The sequence below is a fragment of the Phycodurus eques genome, chromosome 12 (assembly GCF_024500275.1).
Source record: "Phycodurus eques isolate BA_2022a chromosome 12, UOR_Pequ_1.1, whole genome shotgun sequence".
NCBI classification, from domain to species: domain Eukaryota; kingdom Metazoa; phylum Chordata; class Actinopteri; order Syngnathiformes; family Syngnathidae; genus Phycodurus; species Phycodurus eques.
Genome location: NC_084536.1, coordinates 9,378,844 through 9,398,008, shown reverse-complemented (window position 1 = coordinate 9,398,008; position 19,165 = coordinate 9,378,844). Strand labels below are relative to the sequence as shown.

The window sequence follows — 19,165 nt, the reverse complement described above, 5'->3', positions numbered from 1 at the left end:
AATAAATATTTTGTTCATATATTCAGCCAGAGCTGCGAGGAATGCAAAGTTAATATCCATTCAGCACCGTTCCTGTCATAGTGTGCTGTGTGTTCTTGTTTGCGTAGAAAATAGACTTTCCCCAACACTGTTTTTATAAATATTTATCGATAATTCCTGAAAAGATCTGCAAAGACTGAGAACTGTTTTCAGAGTTTTTCAGATTTTTGACCATCGCTAAAATGGCCCCATGTGATGCACTTTGGAGTCCGGTATGAGTTGCCCCTCCCTCACTGTATAAGAACTTGAGTGCCTCCGCTTGCATAAGGGGCAATCCAGTGTAATTGTGACATGCAGTTAGGTAGCTAGTGATGCCTACACCCTGAAAATGCATCTTTCCTTCAGATAGTCTGCTGGTGTGACAGCTTTCGAGCACCTCGTTGTCACGGCTAAAACATGTAGTCATAAGAAATATGCTAGATGAAGTTGCATCCATTTTTTTTCAGGTCGCAGCAGTGGTGATTGACAGTTGAGCGAGGTGTCGTTTCAGTGTATACAGTGTGCAAGAGCAGAGAGAATGGCTTGATTTTTCACAGTTTTAAAGCCTCATTTTATATACTTGGCAATTTTTTTTAATCATTCAAATTAGGCTGAACAACACACTTTTTTAAACTCGTGTTTATTGAAGACAAACAGAAAACGAAATAATCAACACAAGATAAACTTGTGACAAATGGAAAAACAAAACAATGCAAATAAAAAAAAGAAACAAGGAAATAATAAGGGAATGGACAATGTTTGTGCTCAAAAGGAGTAATTCTAATTCTCTGTGGTATGACAAATTTAGAAGACATAATTTTCACTTTACAGGGACTTTAGGTCGCAGACTTCCCTTTTTGCTTCGACTATCTTTGCTTGTGTTGATCATCGGCCGTCTGTCTATCATCTGGGGGGAAATAAAGCTAAAAATGAGAAACGATTTAGATGAAATTGTGTGCCTTGAGAATTCAAAGCACCTTGACAAATTGTCTTTAATAAAATGACATTTTCACCGGATGATCACTATTTTATTTTCGATCTCCAGTGCTGCCACGGACACAAGAAGCGGCTGTTTATGGCACATTGTTCCTTACTTCCTCTCAAGTCATTTGGGCCTGAATCTTTCAATCAGTGGACTTCTGGTTCCCTTGATTGTGCAGACAAAACACAAATTCGCAGAGGACAACAGAGGCTCGCTGTAATAGAGAAAGAAATATCACAGTTTCTTAAAAGGTGACTTCAGTTCCAAGCAGCCCTGTGGACTGGGTGTCAGTCTTCTGCGGGGGCTCATATAACATGTAGTAATGTGCTCATGAGCCAAAGAAGAGAATAATTTGTCTTCCGGGGCCTACGATGTGTAATGTTATGAAACTCACAGGTCAGGGAGCTCATATTTAACCCGGTCTGCTAGTCCTCCGAAGGCTAATTGCTTCTGAACGTTTCAGTCCTTAGAGTTTTCTTCTCTGGTTTCAGAGATTTGAGTTTACTTGTAGGCAAAAGATTATTTTTGTAGCATGAATGTTGAGTCGAAGTCGATTAATTCATGACGTCATTGTCGTGACTAAGATAAATCACACGAAAGGGAGTCATGTTGTACTGTATATTATGCAACAATTCTACAAGGGCCATTTATCAATTGACAGGAATAAACAGCAACAAATTACGTTTTGTTTGTAGCAGCAAATTGTGGCACTAGCCGTTCGCGCGACATGCTAACTATCCAAAGCGCCAGCATCACCAGTGACCCCCCAAAGAAATGTAACAAATGGAGCTTGTTGTACTGATTCACTTTAACAGAGCGAGTTGGATGTTTAGTCCATGTGACGACAAGTCGCGTCACGCTATTACGTCTTTTAGTGGGCCCTCAATGTTCTTCAAAAAATCTTGTAGTTTTCTTAGTACTCATAATATTGATGTCATTTTAAAGGGTTGTCCGAGCCCATTCAATTTGAACCTGTATTTTTAATTGGAGGAACTCAAATTTTTCCTGCACAAACCTACTCGACGACAATGAAAACTTACACAAAGTAGTCTGGAGAGGCTAAATGAAATCATTTGATGTGACGACAGTGTACTCAAGAGCCGCATGAGGATGTTGGGTGAGTGTCCGCTCCTGTTTGTACAATTAATGCGCCATTAATGGCTCGTGTATGTGTCATTTAATCACATGAGCACACCTGGAGGTTTGCGGTCACACCTCCAGCCTTCGTCCTCATCTGATAAGCACTTATACTTGAAATCAAATGTTACTTCTGAATATACAGTATGTCCATCTTTGCAACGCTACGCTTTCAACAACGCGCAGTAATGTAATGTGAGTAATGTGAGCGCTCATGTAGACCAGATTAACGGTTTAAACACCTGTTGGGCAGAGTGATACGAACAGTTCAAAGTCCCAGTGCTGTAGTACGGTGTGTCATCACTCACGGAATGACACTTGTCCAATCAAATTACTTGGTCAGAACTAACTGTTGTATTACAAGTTCTATTTCTATTTGAGTGAGACGTCATGCTCAACCTCTGAAGTTTTGCGCAGCTTCAGCAGCAGATTGCTCGAACATTGACATTTAGGGGTGTTCAAAGTTAAGATGCTCCACATGACTGTTCACTTGGTAAAGAACATTGAAAGAAATACCTGTGAGACTCTCGACTCAGCTTGTTGGTTTAGAGAAAAATATTACCAGGAGAGTAAATAAAAACAATGCCCTTGGTATGTCTTTCCCCCTAGACCTATGACTACCACCACCTTGCTGCCTCCACCCACTTGACCCGCTCCCCCTTAAAGAGAAGTACTGTTTAAGCAGAGGAATGCGGTAGTTCTTTTGGCGGGGTGTGCATGTCCCCTCATGCCCACCCCAGGGTTCTCACGACGTCCCATCTTGTTTTTCGTCCTAATTAGTGGCTGCAGTGACAGATGTTTCAAATCCTGCTTTAAAAGATTTTGGACTTTTAACACCAGGGTGGAAAGTAGAAAACGTTTCGGCCTTCCTTCCCCGCCGCTGGGACTCAAACTCCTCTCTTCTGTTACTTCACATACAATGAGAAATAATCAGGTGGAAGGTGTCGATTTTATTTATTTTTTTTCCAAACAGGATGTCAAAAATTAATGTAACGTACAGTAAAAAATGGGTATATTAAATGCTACATCAACAGACTGCAACATTAGGTACACCTGCACAATTTAATAAGATCCAGCTGTATGGACAATTGTGCCTTTGCTATGATCATAATGCTGTTTATATTGAGTTATTGAAATAAAAATGTGCTTATAATCGGAGAAGTACTTTGCAGTGTAAAACTGCACTCGACGCTGAGTGATGCTGATAGTACAGTATTTTAGTTACCTTATTTAGCTTTATGAGAGGTCTGTTACATTACTGTGAGGGGTTAAGTGTACAGGTTGTGCCTTTATTGCCATGCACATTACAAGTCAACAGGATGTTAACAGGGTCTAACAGTGTCCTATTTTGGGGTAAGTGGTTAGCAATTGTGCCTCACAGTTCTGAGGTTCTGTGTTCAAACCTGCCGTGCAGCCAAGTACTTCCTCCCACATTCATAAACATACATGTTGTGTTCAAAATTGTCCCTAGGTTGTGAACGAGAGTGTGAATGCTTGTCTGTCTGTATGTACCTTGCGACTGACTGGCGACCAGTCAAGCGTGCACTCCGCCTCTCGCGCACAGTCGACTCCAGCTTAGCCGTGCCCGAGCAGTGTGCACTACATAGAAAATGGATTGATTCATATTTTTATATTCATTGTTAAGTTTAGAATACAGCTTATGTATATTGTATCTCACCAGGATCTACAGTATAGGTGTAACTAATGATCTATATACAGTGGTGCCTTGAGCTACGAGTTTGTTCCGTTACCACACTCAAAACATTGGTATCTCGAATCATCTTTCCCCATTGAAGTGAATGGTAATCCAATTAATCTGTTCCTGCCTCCGCCCGCCCACCCACCCCCCCCAAAAAAAACAACGAAAACTTTTATAATGTGTTTTCACAAGGAAAATAGTACTCAATTAATGAAACAGTAATATTGTAATCAAATAGAATGTAAAGAATTGAACAGTAATTAATTAAGGCTCCTTCTGGTGCGTGTGTGCCTGTGTGACTTGGCCACTGGGGGACAGTGTAATACAGTCATGCAGAAACAAATTAAGAAGTGTTTCACCACTACAGTTTTTGACTACTTATTACTGCATCTTATTGCAGCAAGATGCAGTAATTTTAGGTGTTTTCCGCAGAGGATAAAGAATACAGGCCCATGAGTATTGTTAAATTGTCTGTCTGCATGTGTTAGAGCCGTTTACGTTCAACTACCCATTGCTTAAAGCATTATAACACCGCCATCTATGCGATTTTGTATTGTGTTTTAGGATTAAGATAGCGAAGTTTAAGGCAAAGTTATGTGGTTGTTTTAAATACATTGTGTAATTCTCTTTGTTTTAGCTTTCAAGTGTCAGTAAACGTTAACTGGGAGTGGGATTAAACAGAGTGAAGCCTCTTTTTTTCTTTTCTTTTTAAAAATAATTATATCTGCCAAACTTCTTGTTGTGAGGTGAGTTGAGTCACCTTGCCAGCATACAGAGCTCGTATCTCGAGTTTTTGCTCGCAAGTCAACGCAAGAAAAAAAGAAGGGACGGCTCGTATCTAAAAAAATAAAACCCGCGTAAATCGGGCCACTGAAGGCACCACTTCAGTGTAAAAACACCAGTTTAGCACAACGCATGTTGCTGTCAATTTGCCGTTAAGCGAAAAACACTTCCCTTCTATCGTCAGCAACAATGGCTTTAAACCTGGACTACGTACAACTGCTCATAGCAAGGTGCCACTTACCATGGCTCCAAACTTCAAAGCCAAGTGAAATATTTTTTTTATTCCAAGAGCTCACCTTAATCGTTCAGCGAACACACCTCCCTGTGTGTATGTAGTGCAGGATAGCTTTTGGAGCAGTGTTTTGTTGAGTCCTGTCTGTTCATTAGGCAGGTGGTGACAGTGTAACAGTGTGGCTTGTTACTGGCAAACATCTTGCAGTAATTATCATTTATCATCAGTGCTTGACTCGAGGCAAAGAGCGAGGGATGTTATGGCCCTTCACAGGAAGGAACCACGCTCTTCTTGTGCAACGCGTCTGTTATTTGCTACGCACATGGAAAAGTTGTTTTGATGCTCATCTTCATCAATTAGGTCATCGGTGGTTGAACATGCACCCTTTGTTGCCCTTGAATCTTAATGCTTCATCTTCACAAGGCTGGATTTGCACTGAAGGTCTGAATGCCCAATTTCTGATTTAGGACCAATATAATTTTTATCTAAAGACCCTGGAAAAAGATTTGTTTCTAAACAAGATGGAGAAGACGATTACTGAAAACATCTGCAAAGAACTACGCAGTACTCAGTTAAACTGTTTTGGTTTTTCACCACTTCAGTTTTTCAGATTTTTTGTCGTAGCTAACTACAACTTGCAGTTAGCTAGCTAGTTATGCCTACACCCCAAAAATGTATCTTGCCTAGATGCCACAATTTACAGAACAGCTCGGTTTCATTATTTAAATTCCGAAAAGAGGAGGTGAAACAGCAGAAGAGGCCACCGCCCTTCCGCTGGCCGAGAGGAGCCCCGGGAAACTGTTAGTTCGCAAGCTAGCTAGTGGCCAGCGCTTCTCGTCGCAGCGTGGATAGCCCCCTGCTGACCCAGTGGAATATATTCCAGCTACCGAAGGCTTTAAGCGGATAGTTTTTTGCTGTTTAAACATGTAGTTATGTGTGGGCATGAGAAAGCTCTTCCTCGAAGTTCTATATTTCCATATGGTAGTATAAGTAAGTATTTAACTGACAGTTGACAGTTGAGCAGGGCGTGTTGTTAGCACATTCAGCGGACAGGTCCATATCATAGCGTTTGAGAGCAGCGATCACGGAATCACTTCACGATTTGGAAGCCTCATTTTATATAGTTGAGAATTTGTTTTTTTTTAATCATTCAAATTCGGCTGGCAATAAAAATATCAAAGGTTGCATGACCTTTTAGTCGGTCTGACCTGACTTTATCTTGCTAGAATGGCAGCTGGTGTCGGCTTAGCGTTAACTGCAACAAAGAGTGGCATCGATGTTCCTCTCACAAGGGCGTTTCCATTCTGACTAAATGCTAATCACGTTTTTGGCATCTTGTCTTCCAAACAGCCAATTTACATAATTTTGACTTGCCCATCTGCCGCCGTTGTCTGACTTTATTGCTCTGTGGAGCAGCGAAATATCCAACAAGGCGACACAGTTTTCATACATCCGCACAGGTCAGGGATCACGAAAATGAACTGATGGTAGATGAGAACAGGGGTTGGTCTTCTTAGCTTCAGCTATTACGATTACCGCTACAATCAAAATATTAATACAATACCAGCAGTACCTCGGTATTGGAGGCGACAAACAACGGCAGCACCAAATAATGTCTAATAATGTACACCCAACAACTGTGTCCTACCCAGAACTTTATTTACCATAGAAATTGTGTGATACAACAAACACAGACATCGCCACACTGGACTGTGCTGGAAAATAAATAGCTATGATGACAATGTATTAATTAATCGAATCGATTTTCATCGCATCATCTTCGACAACAAAACGTGCACAATCAACAACAAAATATATTTTGCCTTCCACGACCCAGTAAGTGTCAATACTGTAAAAGTGATTATCAGCATGATAAATTGGGAGCAAATCTTGGATCCATTGCAGCAATAGCACAGTAGTAGCTGAGTGGTTATCAGTGGCATTCATTAATTGAATAATGAACTGAGTCAGCTGCTACCCAAAACCTATTAAAAAGAAATTACTCCGGGTTTAAGTCTCTTTTTTTTCTTCTTCTTTCTTATCAGTGGAGCATTTGCTGTGACTCACCCCACACAAGCATGCGGCACACTCCGCCTTGAGAACTCCACCTTCTTACTCGCACTCATGCGTTGACATGAGCGCTTCATGGTAAACTCCCAACAGGTGGAAGTGCTTATGCTGGTAATAACATTTTATTACAGTCCCTAAATGAGAGTGGTGGACACTGAGTGGGCAAATACTATATACACACACACACAAACACACACTTAGCGTGGACGAACCCACTGCACTCCGAGACAAGCGGTGTAATATACATGACTGTATTTGCGCCATATGCCGTTGAGCTTGCAAGAGAGCGTGTGCTGTCGATGTACATTCTTTTTGAAGCAAGCCGTTTGATTTGTTTCATGCGACTCTTGAGCTTAATGTGCCGCTGCGGAATTGTTTGTGTGCTTTGCTTTCACCGCGGCTCTCTGGTTTGCTTCAAAGCTACTCTGCTTTGAAGCAACAAACACTCGCCGACAATGTTCATCGTTTTTTTTTTGGGGGGGGGGGGAACGCGCAGACAGCAGACACGGATTTTCCCCTCAACTACTTAGTCATGATGACACAGGGATTGACTGGTGATTACATCACAAACGCACTACTGCATATGAGACTTCAATGGCAGTATATATTGTAAGTGTAGCTATGATAGACAATGCTGTCGCTCAGTTACAGTACCATTATGTGCACCCTGGTAAATTGCAGTCATGAGATTTCTAAAGCGGTGTACATACGTACCATGTGATGAGGAAGCAAAGCGTGTCGCATACTTGAGATGACCAACACGGGAAAAAAACAAAGACGAGTGGTAGTAGAAGAAGAAATAGAAGAAGCTACGCTAACTCTTTGCTTATCTGCTGCTCGCAGTTAAACAGCTAATTTCTGGCTTTTTTCTTAGCTGAAGGTTTGATTAGATATGAACAATAGTGATGAAAAAGATAACTAATTAACAGTGTTCACATTTCAGATGGTGGTAGTGTTTATTTTTATCGTTACTACCATATGTATTTTGCATCTCGGAGAGTAGCTATTGTCTTTCGGGTTCTGAAATCTGGTACGCACTGTGACAAAAGAAGATGACACAAATTGCAGATGAAGAAGAAGAAGAAGCATTTGTTAAGGTGCTATGAAACATGGCGGAAGGCAACCCTGGCGATGGCTACATATGACGAGAGACAGATGTGTGGATGCATTTCATTTTGAAAGGACTCCAGATGGAAAATTAATTCCAGATCATCACCCTGTATACAGATCTTTTGACTCATCCTTGTAATCAAAGTCACTTCCGTATAAATACATCTTGAGGAGGCTTGCATGGATGAAAATTCATTCTGATGCAGTTTTCTTACTGTTCGGTAGCAATTCGCAATCTGCAAAACGTGCACGTGATTTTATATATTTTGTTTGTATTCGAAATTTTATTTAGGTTTTTTTATTTTTCAGTATCATTTGCCAACTAGCGTTTTCAACTTACTGTCACAATATTGATGAAAAATACCAATGCGCTTGCTAAAAATTATATATATATTTTTTTTTCTTTACGTCAGTGTAGATTCACATCATCAAGTTCAAGGTAATCTGCAAATGCTGACTCCAGGCAACTGGACTTTCATTGTTTGTTTAATTTGTTGTGTCTTTTCTTATTTTCTAGAAATGTTCAAAAATTACTCAGGCAATTATTCGATTAGGCTCACGATATCGTGATCATACTAGTAACCATTATAATTTCGGTCTCTGTAATTGTAATATAACATTTTCATACCCTTTCATCTGTAATCAACCCCTGCACATTAACAATGCTTAATGCACCATTGTAGTTATTTGGGCATGATCCCAAAAAAAATATATATATATACTTGAGTTATTAGGTTAATGTGGCAATACCTCACCTCGGGCATTCCGCCGTCATGCACAGTTTGCACTACGACAGAACGGTAACAGGCACTCACATGTTGAAAACCGCCTCCATGTGTTTGCTTGTTTGACAAATAATCGCTGCAATTACTCATTGCCGCTAACGGGCATATCTTTTGACATGTGCAAATGTGCAAATGTCCAAAACTGATACATTCTTGCCAAATGTGTTAAAAAAAAAAAAAAAAAAAACTAAAAGTAAAACTAAGTAAAAGTAAGAATAAGTGCCGTATTCTAGCTTGAGCTGTGCAGGAGTCAATCGTCAATCTTTCTGATTTGAATTTGGCTGGGAATCTGTGTTATGTAATGAAAGAAATCCTTACAATACCAGGTCGGACATTAAGCGAGGAAGCATTTTGAAATGATCAGACTTCTACAACTAACTCGGATTCTGCCTCTGATCGTGTTAAACTACAACCCCAATTCCAATCAAGTTGGGACGTTGTGTTAAACATAAATAAAAACAGAATCCAATGATTTGCAAAACATGTTCAACCTATACTTAATTGAATACACTACAAAGACACGATATTTAATGTTCAAACTGATCAACTTTATTGTTTTTAGCAAATAATCATTAACTTAGAATTTTATGGCTGCAACACGTTCCAAAACAGCTGGGACAGGATCATGTTTACCACTGTGTTACATCACCTTTTCTTTTAGCAACATTGACTAAACGTTTGGGAACTGAGGACACTAATTGTTGTAGCTTTGTAGGTGGAATTCTTTCCCATTCTTGCTTGATGTACAGCTTCAGCTGTTCAACAGTCTGCGGTCTCCGTTGTCGTATTTTACGCTTCATAATGCGCCACACATTTTCAATGGGAGACAGGTCTGGACTGCAGGCAGGCCAGTCTAGTACCCGCACTCTTTTACTACAATGCCACGCTGTTGTAATATGTGGAGAATGTGGTTTGGCATTGTCTTGCTGAAATTAGCAGGGGCGTCCATGAAAAAAACGTTGCTTGGATGGCAGCATATGTTTCTCCAAAACCTGTATGTACCTTTCAGCATTAATGGTGCCTTCACAGATGTCTAAGTTACCCATGCCATTGGCACTAACACAGCCCATACCATCAAAGATACTGGCTTTTGAACTTTGTGTCCATAACAGTCCGGATGGTTCTTTTCCTCTTTGGCCCGGACGACACAACAGCCACAATTTCCAAAATCAATTTGAAATGTGGACTCGTCGGACCACAGAATACTTTTCCACTTTGCATCAGTCCATCTTAGATGAGCTCGGGCCCAGAGAAGCCGGCAGAGTTTCTGGGTGTTGTTGATAAATGGCTTTTGCTTTGCATAGTAGAGTTTCAAGTTGCACTTACGGATGTAGCGCCGAACTGTATTTACTGACATTGGTTTTCTGAAGTGTTTCTGAGCCCATGTGGTGATATCCTTTACACATTGATGTCGGTTTTTGATGAAGTGCCGCGTGAGGGGTCGAAGGTCACGGGCATTCAATGTTGTTTTCCGGCCTTGCCGCTTACATGCAGTGATTTCACCAGACTCTCTGAACCTTTTGATGATATTATGGACCGAAGATGATGAAATCCCTAAATTCCTTGCAATTGTACGTTGAGGAACATTGTCCTTAAACTGTTCGACTATTTTGTCACGCACTTGTTCACAAAGAGTTAAGCCTCGCCCCATATCTGCTTGTGAATGACTGAGCAATTCAGGGAAGCTCCTTTTATACCCAATCATGGCATCCACCTGTTCCCAATTAGCCTGTTCACCTGTGGGATGTTCCAAACTGGTGTTTGATGAGCATTCCTCTACTTTCTCAGTCTTTTTTGCCACCTGTCCCAGCATTTTTGGAACGTGTGGCAACCATAAAATTCTAAGTTCATGATTATTTTCTAAAAACAATAAAGTTTATCAGTTTGAACATTAAATATCTTGTCTTTGTAGGGTATTCAATTAAATATAGGTTGAACATGATTGATCAAATCATTGCATTGTGTTTTTATTTATGTTTAACACAACGTCTCAACTTCATTGGAATTGGGGTTGTAACTTCTTTGCTTCACAGTAGTCGCCTGCAACGGAGTGTGTTCCCCCCTACTCGCTCCCAGCCGCCATTCATTGCATCCTGCAGTCCAAATCTGCTCCCACAAGTGTGTGTTTGATCTCCGTCTGGGGTTATTTTATAGACGCCTCTGTCTCACTCTGTAAACCAACTGAAACTCACCAGATGTTTGTCTCCCACTGGGCTCCACTATGAGAAGTGATTGCATCTTTCTAGTCGACATGCATTGTAACCCCATGGGTCCGAAAGTAAAATATGGTAGCCAAAAGTTTCAAAGAACTTGATATGATGCACTGCAGTTCTCCACCACTGCAAGCACACACACACAGGCACACATGCACATGCACACACACACTCTCTCTCTCTCTCTACAGGCTGCAAAGGAAAAAAACGATGGGAGCTGATCCTAAAATCATCTCCTCCTGTCATCTTGTCTTCCTCTTTCATTTCCTCACCCCCACCCCCGTTTACAGTACACCCCCTTTCAGCTCACCCAGCCACTTCCTCACAAAGGCTGTGTGATCAACAGCAAAGCCTATCACTGCCAATTGTCGAGTCAGATGCCCTAATTGCAGAATAAGAGAGTGACGCACCTAACTTGGGGTTTTGTCTGTGTAATTCGATCCGCGAAAGGTGAGGTGCAGAATAGGGATAGACTTATTACACTGGGTTACAAAAATATTTTTTTTGTAAGTGGTCTACATTTTTCAACTGATTTAGGAGAATTTTGCTTCACGGAATCTGAACATGACCTCTGTTTCTTTTGTTCAGGTCAGGTTTTTATGCCAAGATGTTAACAGTTTATTATTCAAATGTTGCAAACTTGACTTACTGTAAATTGAATAGTAGACATTGATAAAGTACTTGTAAATTGAATGTTTCGCCATTATTGTTCAAAATTCCATGCATGAACCTCTGTTTATTTGAACCTCTAAAGCAAAAATACCTGTACATGTTAACAAAAAGGTAAAAGAAACGTGTCTGTAATTCAAAAAGTTGACCTGATTGAGCAAAACTAATGTAACATTTGGATTCAGTACATCACAATTGTCCTAAATCAGCACACACAAAAAAATAATCTTTGACAATAAACTTGTTGTTAAACAGTGGTCAGCATGTTTTGAATCGGTGAAGAAGCATATTTTCACGTGTTCGCCTGAATCATATCCTGTCAAATGTGTATTTCCGACGCCCGGCACGAATTTGCACCTAGTTGTGCATTTACATTGCCTTTATACGTAATAACATCATGGGAAAAGTTCTATTCACTTCTGGTGTGAACGCATCATTCGGCTCTTGAGCAGTGGGATTTGACTAACATACTTTTGCACGGCGCCAACTGGTAGAGCTAAACAGCGCTAACAAAATACTCCTCACATCAAAATAACAATGTAAATGAAATAGGGTTATATAGTATAACACGATTGCCGTGCTGCAATTTGCACTGTGTAATTTACTATTATTTATTTTATGTTACTAAATACTCTTTGTATTTTTTTTCTCTATGCGGTGGTAGGTATGTAAATTAGCCCAGCTGTTCCATAACAGTGGGGTGGAAAGGTAGAAGAGCTCACTCACGGGCAATGTGTGTATTGAGTGTTCGGCGCATACCAGGTGTGTGATTAATAGATGAGTATGTCCTAAACAAAACTCATGTTTTAATGAGATGTCATCTTCTCGTTTTGATAAAACAAAAGTTCAAATCTAGTCTTATTTGCTTTAACCCTACAACGACAACAATGCTTTAGGATTCCTCACCCCCACCACCGTTGTATTACAACCATAGTCCCGCTGTGAGTGAACATTCAAACAGTAGCAATGTGGATGCAATTACGACTCTGACAGTAGGTCAGTCAGACTCTTTAAAGTTTAAGGAGGCTGGATAGTTTTTTATGATTACAGCCTTTGCCATGTGTTTAAGTCCAGTGTGTTTGTATTTCTGGGCTTGAATTTGAACTCGCTACGAGCACTGCTAAAGCCATTATGCTGGTGTTTACAAAAAGTCTTCAAAACGCACATATGCACCGATCACAATGTCTTTTCAACACTCCAAATAAGAGATGTTTATTCAAAATGCTATACTGGTTACTCTCTGTTATCTTGACACACATTTATGGGCACAGTGGGAATGCAAAAGACGGGGATATTTTCTCCTCTTTTTGTTTATTTGCTCTCATCAAAAGGTACCTTGCAATTAATTTTCTCAGATGCTTCACATTTCCAACCAGTTTGATGAGTGATAGCAGCAAAAATACATTCAAAGGCCACAGTTACACAAGAACCATCCGGGAAAGTTTTTTTTTTCTTCCTGTTTTTGAAAAGTTGCATGTACATAATGTAGGTTTAAGGTTTTGCCAGCACCATTTAGACTGAGCTACAAAAAAAAAGGCCTGTTTTTAAATCATTCACTGCCAGCCGCTTTCGAAACAGAGCTCCCAATCTTGTCCACCCTTCTAGAGCATTTTGACTGATCTTTCAAGACTCTCAGAAGCACCAACGCTACCAAAAGAAAGCAGACCCCCTTTCAAGAAAAAAAAGTTTGCTTCTACCTTTTTTGGTTCTTCGTAACCAGCAAAGGAATGGCTGGGTTTTACCATTTTTTTAATTTTTTGTTTCGTGACACCTCAAACAAGAGGAAGCGAGGGCCTTTTATGGCAAGACCAATCTATTAACAGATACACAACAAATAAATGCGCTGTGAGTGACGCTGCCTCACCGCATGGCTCCACTTGAACGTCAGTGGCTTTTTTGCATGGCGTTCCCATTCTGCGTCATCTTTTCGCACAATCGCGACGCACTGCTACCTACCGCGACACATTATTCTTTTTATACCATACATACACACAGGCATGTCGCCAGATCTCAGTCTTAAGGGGGGCACATGAGATACATGGGGTGGCACAATTATTATTATTACCTGTACTTTGCTCCATATTTTTGATAATCCTATTCCCTATTTGCGTAGTGCTGCCGCACGAGGTGTCGTTGCTAGCTAGAATAGCACCTTGTGCGACACACGCTACAATTATTACCATAGACAACATTTTCAGTACAGACCCTTGAGTGCTGAATGGTACGATGATGTCGCAGCCGTATTGGGTGTGGCAAAGAAAAGCGATCTGTGAAGATACCTCGTTTATTTTGTGCTTGGAGATTCGGATCAACCGTTTTACACTCAAAGCCAGAACGCATGGGATTGAGACTGAACCAATACTTTTGATTGTATCTGACCATTCGGACACCATTTTACGAATATAATTTAGTGTAGTCCGCCTTTCGCCCGAAGTCAGCTGGGATAGGCTCCAGCGCCCCGCGACCCTAACCAGGATAAGCGGTGTTGAAAATGGAGGGAAATTTGCAGATTGTGTGGCTGATAGGATCACCACATCCAGTATGGCGGACACGCTGACATATCCGAAAGAAAGGTCCACCCAGCTCAAGCTGGTGTCTGCATGTACATTTCTATGCATTGTAGTCTATAGCACTAACGTGCAGACGCTGTGCGCTGATGTTCACGAACTTCACGCTCCAGTACAAATGATAAAATGATGACGGATACAGGAGCAAACTGCAATTTTGGTTTTCTGGCGGTTTATAATTTCTGTTCTGATTTTTATTTCATAAATACGAGGAGGACTTATTTAAACATTTAGTATTGTATTTGAAATTAAGCTTCGATCCATTCCCTTTTTTCCCCGGACTTGCAAATAAGTTTTGTTGCATGCAGAAATTAAAAAAAAGAAAAAGTAACATTTTAAATGTTTAAATGCACCTAACATTATTTTCAGTCATGCCCTGAGAGGCTGTTGCAAATTATATTGGCCATAACTCAATCAAAAACGCACCATTGTTTCTGTTTTTAATGTTGTTGCAGGAAAGAACTCAACACTAATATTTCTTAACACAAAATAGCTACTATGATAAAATAAAATAAAAATGTTTTTTATTTTTGGAGATCTGTGCCTCAAGTGTGTGTGTGAGCAGGGTTGCACAAGCATCTTGGTAGGTGGGCACGGCCCCCTGTGGTCTGCTCATGATAGCAGATGTGCATGTACATACTCTGTTCAAGTGTGAGGTGCCTAAACTTGCCTGACTTCCAACGCGTTGGCATTTCTCTCCCTCATAATCAGTGCGACAAGCCAAGATTCACTGCCTAAACAGGGATCTGTTCGTCATGACAGTGGTTTACAAACCTGAATTTCACAGACAAGCCAGACGAAACCCTCTTCCACGCCTACCCATTGAAAAAGGTACTTGACGTACATATTCGTCGGTGGCAGCGAATGAGTTCATAACATTTAACACAAGCACAAACTACAATTGTATTTTAATACATATATTAGGGGTGAAAATTTTAGTTATGGGGGTAACGCAACTCCACGAGTCACTCTAAATAAAAGTACACTTTGCGTTATCAAGCTCCTTATCTTGAGTCGCACACATACAGCACGAACGCTGTGTTGTAACGTTGAAGAATGATGCTGACGTATTTGTGCACATGCATGATTTCCTTTAAAACTTTTGAGTGTTTAAACAGGAATGGTGACACAGGTGTTTTAAAAAACTTTCACTTTTTATGTACGTTTTTTATTAGCTTTAAGTTTGCCGAGAAGTAGTAGTAGTAATAGAGAAATCAAGAACTACAGTATTTCTCTGATCATATCTCTCGTCACCTTTGTTGTGATGTGTTCGTAATGTGCCTTCTCCACAGGTGTTCCGATACCTTCTCTTTCTTACTGTGGTGCTCGTTTTCACACGGATGTGACTGAACATTATTGACTTTGGCTCTGTGGCTAAGGAGTGTTTTTTCTTTGTCTTTTTTTATACATCCATTTCAAACAGATGAATCGAATCCATTTCAGTATCTGTTTCAGTCTTTCACCCACTATGCATTAATTTATAAAAAAAAAAAAGGAAACATCTTCAAGCCCTGGCTGGAGGCATCATTTTTTTAATATACGGTACAGTATCTAAAAAATATCTTGAGAGGACATTTCCTCCAAAAACGGCACAGGTTTCCACTTTTATTTCTTATTTATTTATTTATACTTCAATTTCAACATTTTTTTTATGTACAGAGGAATATGAGAGCTGCAATTGAAAGAAAAATAAATAATACGACAATAGGAAGCAACCCTTAAATCTTAACAGACCTGGTATATATTAATTTGGTAATATATTAATATTATGTTTGTTAAAACCTCATATGGTTATATGATTGAACAAAGCCATTGAAAGAGGTGATCATTTGATTGCAGTGATTTCCTCACAAATTTGTGCAATAGAATATTAAATTAAATGCAGGGTATTAAGTTTCATTAGTTTGTTTTTGAAAATAATTCTGTTAGACCACAAAAATAAAGCTATGTCTGGTTTAGATTAAGTAATTTTCCGTTGTTTTTTAAAGTAAATTATTAATTAATTAATTATTAATTGTTACTTTTGGCAGTTTCAAATTATTTCCATGACCATTGCAAGTGTCCCGCATTTGTCTCCAGATGGAGAGATGGAAATGTTTTTAACTTAATATTTTGCTGTTATAGTCAGCCAACAAAACATATTCCCGTTTCCTTACAAAGACAAGTTTGCTTGCAACTATATTTAAATAGCGTACTTGGAAAATTAGCTCTAATTAAGTTTCACGTCACAATCACTGAGTCCGTGGGTCAGCCGAACTCTGTTTTGACGACACACATGAACTTGCGATCCAAAATGTGAAACAGGTTTAACATTCACAATAGACATTTTCACATCGGGGAGGCGGGGGAAAAAAATAATATCACGCTCAACACACACCACTCCACACCACAATATAATCACTCCAGACAATCTCTGGAGACATACAATAATCAAGCTACAGTTGACTTTGAGTTGAACGGGGAAAATGCTCAAATTCAGCACAATTAGCGGTATACTGTATGTGTACCCTGCTTTAGGAGTGCTCAAGAAGCAAACTGCTGCCTCTCCAGCAACCAGTCCCAATATCCACATTTTGGTCGACTTGTACCTTCGGGTCCAACTGGGAGAGAGCAGTGTCAGTTCTAGGAGGGCCATGGGGGGAGGGGGGAGAACACTGGGCTTGGTCCCCCCCGTGGCCCCAAAAACAACTTAAATACAATAATAACATCAAGTTGAAAAATCTCAACTTTTTGTGGGGGAAATGAGGACGTCTCTAAGGAACTTTAAGCCTTGTACACAAATGAGGAAAAGAGGAGAAGATTTTTTGATTTGTGACAGACCCCATACGTGAAGATAAAAAATTCATTTAACAGTTTTGGTTGTACCGTGTGTAGTGTGCTTAGACAATCTCAACACAGAACACCACATGCGTAAAGATTCTGTTCCACCGCCGATCTTGAATCTAGCCAGCCCAGTCTGAAATCACGCCTGATAAAACGGGATCTAACAAAAATGAAGAAGAAGAAGAAGAAACAGAAATGCGACGAGACAAACAAGAGGAGGAAATAACGGTGGCCTTGAGTCTATTTATTTACAGAAAAATCTCAGCGGAGATATTAAATTAGCACTCTTGGGCTTCCCACAGCTCCATGAGCTGGTCCTCCACTTCTGAGGTCCACCGGACTTTGTATTTGTGTGTGTTAACCGTGTTATTTAACTGGCATGCTTTTATTTTGAAGGCCTGATTTTACAGGCTACTGGCAATGTTTGCGCCGATGTTTCCCGAGTGTTGCCGAAGGGAGCGGGAGTGTTGTAGAATGGTGATATCGTCATATAGACTTGCTTTGGAAAATACTTGTTGCCGGCCGGTGAAACCACTTAGACAACATGACATCGGGTAGGAAATGTTTGTTTTTATTAACACTCGTTTCCTTGTGCCACAGTCAGGTCGCTTCTTCACTAGCTACATTCCATTCCACGTCACAATTCACAGAGTCATGACTCGGGAGTATTTGTCTTTCCCCACGCGTGAAGATTTTGTGTCGCAAATATTGAACACGTTCAATATTTAAGATTGTCGGTCCGGAGCCGTTTCGGACCCTATACTGTAATCAGGACAAATTCTCTATAATCACACCTCAGACCGAAGGATAATCTCATAAAACATAAAATAGTCTAGCGTTTGTCGTCCTTGGTCAGGAAGGGGCAAAATCAAGACAAAAACAGACCGATTTTCTTTGCCTGTGTACTGGGACTTAGGGTGATGTTGACGTCTTTGTATTTCAGTATTTATAAAGGTCATTAATCTCTCTCCTTTCCCCAGGTGGTGCTGGATCACATGCGGAGGAAATGCAAGTGTCACGGGACATCAGGAAGCTGCCAGCTGAAGACCTGTTGGCAGGTCACTCCGGAATTCCGTGTGGTCGGTTCCATCCTCAAAGAGCGCTTCCACATTGCCACTCTCATCAAGGCCCACAACCGCAACACCGGGCAGCTGGATCACTCCCACCACAACAACAACAACAACCACAACCATCACAGCAACCACCACCATCACCACCATCATCACCACCACGCGCACCGCAGGAGGCCCAGCATCAACGACCTGGTCTACTTTGAAAAGTCGCCGGATTTCTGCGAGCGGGATCCGGGCTCGGACTCGACGGGGACGCAGGGTCGCATCTGCAACAAGACCAGTCCGGGCATGGACAACTGCGAGAGTCTATGCTGCGGGAGAGGCCACAACATCCTGCAGCAGACGCGCAGTGAACGCTGCAACTGCAAGTTTCACTGGTGTTGCTACGTGGTGTGCGAAGAATGCAGGATAACAGAGTGGGTCAGCGTGTGCAAATGAAGAAGCACGGGGGGGAGCGGGGAACTGCACCTTCATGAAAACCCTGACAAATACACTTTTAAAAACCCTGATTTGTAACAAGAAAGGGGCCTACGACTGTCTTATATGCACCCCCACTCCCTTTCACCACCGGCTCCGTCTTCTGTTCGACGAGCAGAAATGTGTGAAGAGTGTGAAGAGTTCAGTCGGCAGAAAGATTGATTTGCATGTCGCAATAGAGTGTGCACATGCAGTACATGCCCAAAGCTGCCACAACTGTGCGCGCGTGGATGCTTTGCATTTCTTCCGATACAAAGGAGCACACCTCTGTCAGGTATCTGAAAGCAATAAATGCAAATAAACAACAACAAAAAAGCATCGCTCTACAGGTAAAATAATAAGAATGTTCCACGAAACATATGCTTGACAGATAGTATTTACAGCATAGACGCAATGTTACATAATAAATCTGCTATTTACATACAGCACGGGAACAAAGAGACAGGAATTTGGAAGCGTACGCCCGGAGCACAGAGATGCTGGGCTCTGTTTAAGGACACTTCAATCATCAATGTCACCTTTTTGTA

The 19,165-nt window shown here is 40.8% G+C and overlaps 1 protein-coding gene across 1 annotated transcript in view; it reads left to right on the top strand.

The window, feature by feature from the left end:
- wnt10a (wingless-type MMTV integration site family, member 10a) overlaps nucleotides 1–18,780 on the top strand; it is a 37,570-nt gene extending 18,790 nt beyond the window's left edge. The window contains exon 4 of the mRNA XM_061692331.1: nucleotides 18,069–18,780. Coding sequence (XP_061548315.1) covers nucleotides 18,069–18,599 — 531 coding nt within the window. The 3' untranslated portion in view covers nucleotides 18,600–18,780. The remainder of the gene's footprint in view (nucleotides 1–18,068) is intronic.
- Nucleotides 18,781–19,165: the final 385 nt, after the last annotated feature.